The sequence below is a fragment of the Rhinolophus hipposideros genome (genome assembly GCF_964194185.1).
Source record: "Rhinolophus hipposideros genome assembly, chromosome: X".
NCBI lineage: Eukaryota > Metazoa > Chordata > Mammalia > Chiroptera > Rhinolophidae > Rhinolophus > Rhinolophus hipposideros.
Window position 1 is genome coordinate 103,845,774 of NC_138046.1, and position 1,236 is coordinate 103,847,009.

At 56.3% G+C, this 1,236-nt stretch overlaps 1 protein-coding gene across 1 annotated transcript; it reads left to right on the plus strand.

Annotated features, from left to right (window-relative positions):
• Positions 1-484: 484 nt before the first annotated feature.
• Positions 485-1,030, plus strand: LOC308495123 (ferritin heavy chain-like; the record flags this gene model as incomplete). Its single annotated transcript, XM_081043054.1, has 1 exon — positions 485-1,030. One exon carries the CDS (start codon positions 485-487, stop codon positions 1,028-1,030), a length of 546 nt encoding a protein of 181 aa, XP_080899180.1.
• Positions 1,031-1,236: the final 206 nt, after the last annotated feature.

Sequence of the window (1,236 nt, forward strand, 5' to 3'; positions counted from 1 at the left end):
TCACTTGCAAAGGTTAATTTTATAGTATATAAATTATATCTCAACAGAACTATTGTTTTGTTTTCCAGTGGTCTCTAGACAGCACAGAATGGCACCAGGTTTCATGCGTCACTTAGGTTCAGATGGAACCTAGAACACCAGGGCCCTGCCCTTCTGCCAGTCGGATCCGAGCCCTGCGCTCCTGTGATGGATCTTCACTCCCACCCACCACACCGCCACCCAGACCGCTGTAACCGAGCCCTCCTGTCCCATCTCAGAGCTCACAGCTGCCAGCCATTTGCAGCATAACTACAGAGGAGACCTGTCTGGCTATCCTGGTCATGCGGCCAGACGTCGCTTCGAAGCCCCGCCCCTTCCTGCCGACGCCACCTGCACGTGACGCCACTTCCGCCACTTCCGCCACTTCCGCCACTCCCGCCACTCCCGCCATTTTCACCGCCTTGGCCGGAGCGCTCCGAGTCGCACACCTGCGCCGCCAGCCATAATGATCCTGCCGCTTCCGTATGTGCGCCAGAACTACCACCCGCATTGCGAGGCCGCCATTAACTACCAGATCAACCTGGAGCTCTACGCCTCGTCCTTGTACCTGTCCATGGCCTCTTATATTGATAGCCACGACGTGGCCTTGAAGCACTTAAGCCAGTTCTTCCTGCGAAAGTCCCACAAGGAGAGGAAGCACGCCGAGAGGCTGATGTGGCTGCAGAACCAGCGCGGGGGTCTCCGCAACCAGCGCGACATCCGCAGGCCTTACCTCAGCCACTGGAATAGCAGCCTGGGCGTCGTGAAGTGCGCTTTGCACGTGGCTATTAGCGTGAACCAGAGCCTGCTCGACCTGCACGAGCTGGCCACCGAGAAGATGGACGCCCACCTGTACGCCTTCCTGGACAGACACTACCTGCGCGAGCAAGTGAAGTCCATCCGAGATCTGCAGGACCTCGTCACCAGCCTGCGCAAGTGGCGGTCCCTGGAAGCCGGCCTGACGGATGACCTGTGTGCCAAGCGCACCCTTGGCGACAGTGACAAGAACTGACCTGGGACTGCCTGCCCTATAGCCATGGGGTGACTTCCCTGGTCACCATGCCGACCAGGCACATTGCAGTACCGTCCTTGCAAGACATTTACTTAAGTTTTTTCCTTCCAGTTTGACCATTTTTTACCATAAAGTTATTGGTTCCTAAATAAACAAAGGTCTTTCATTGATTCGTCTGTGTGCGCGTGCATTGCAAAACCTTCACA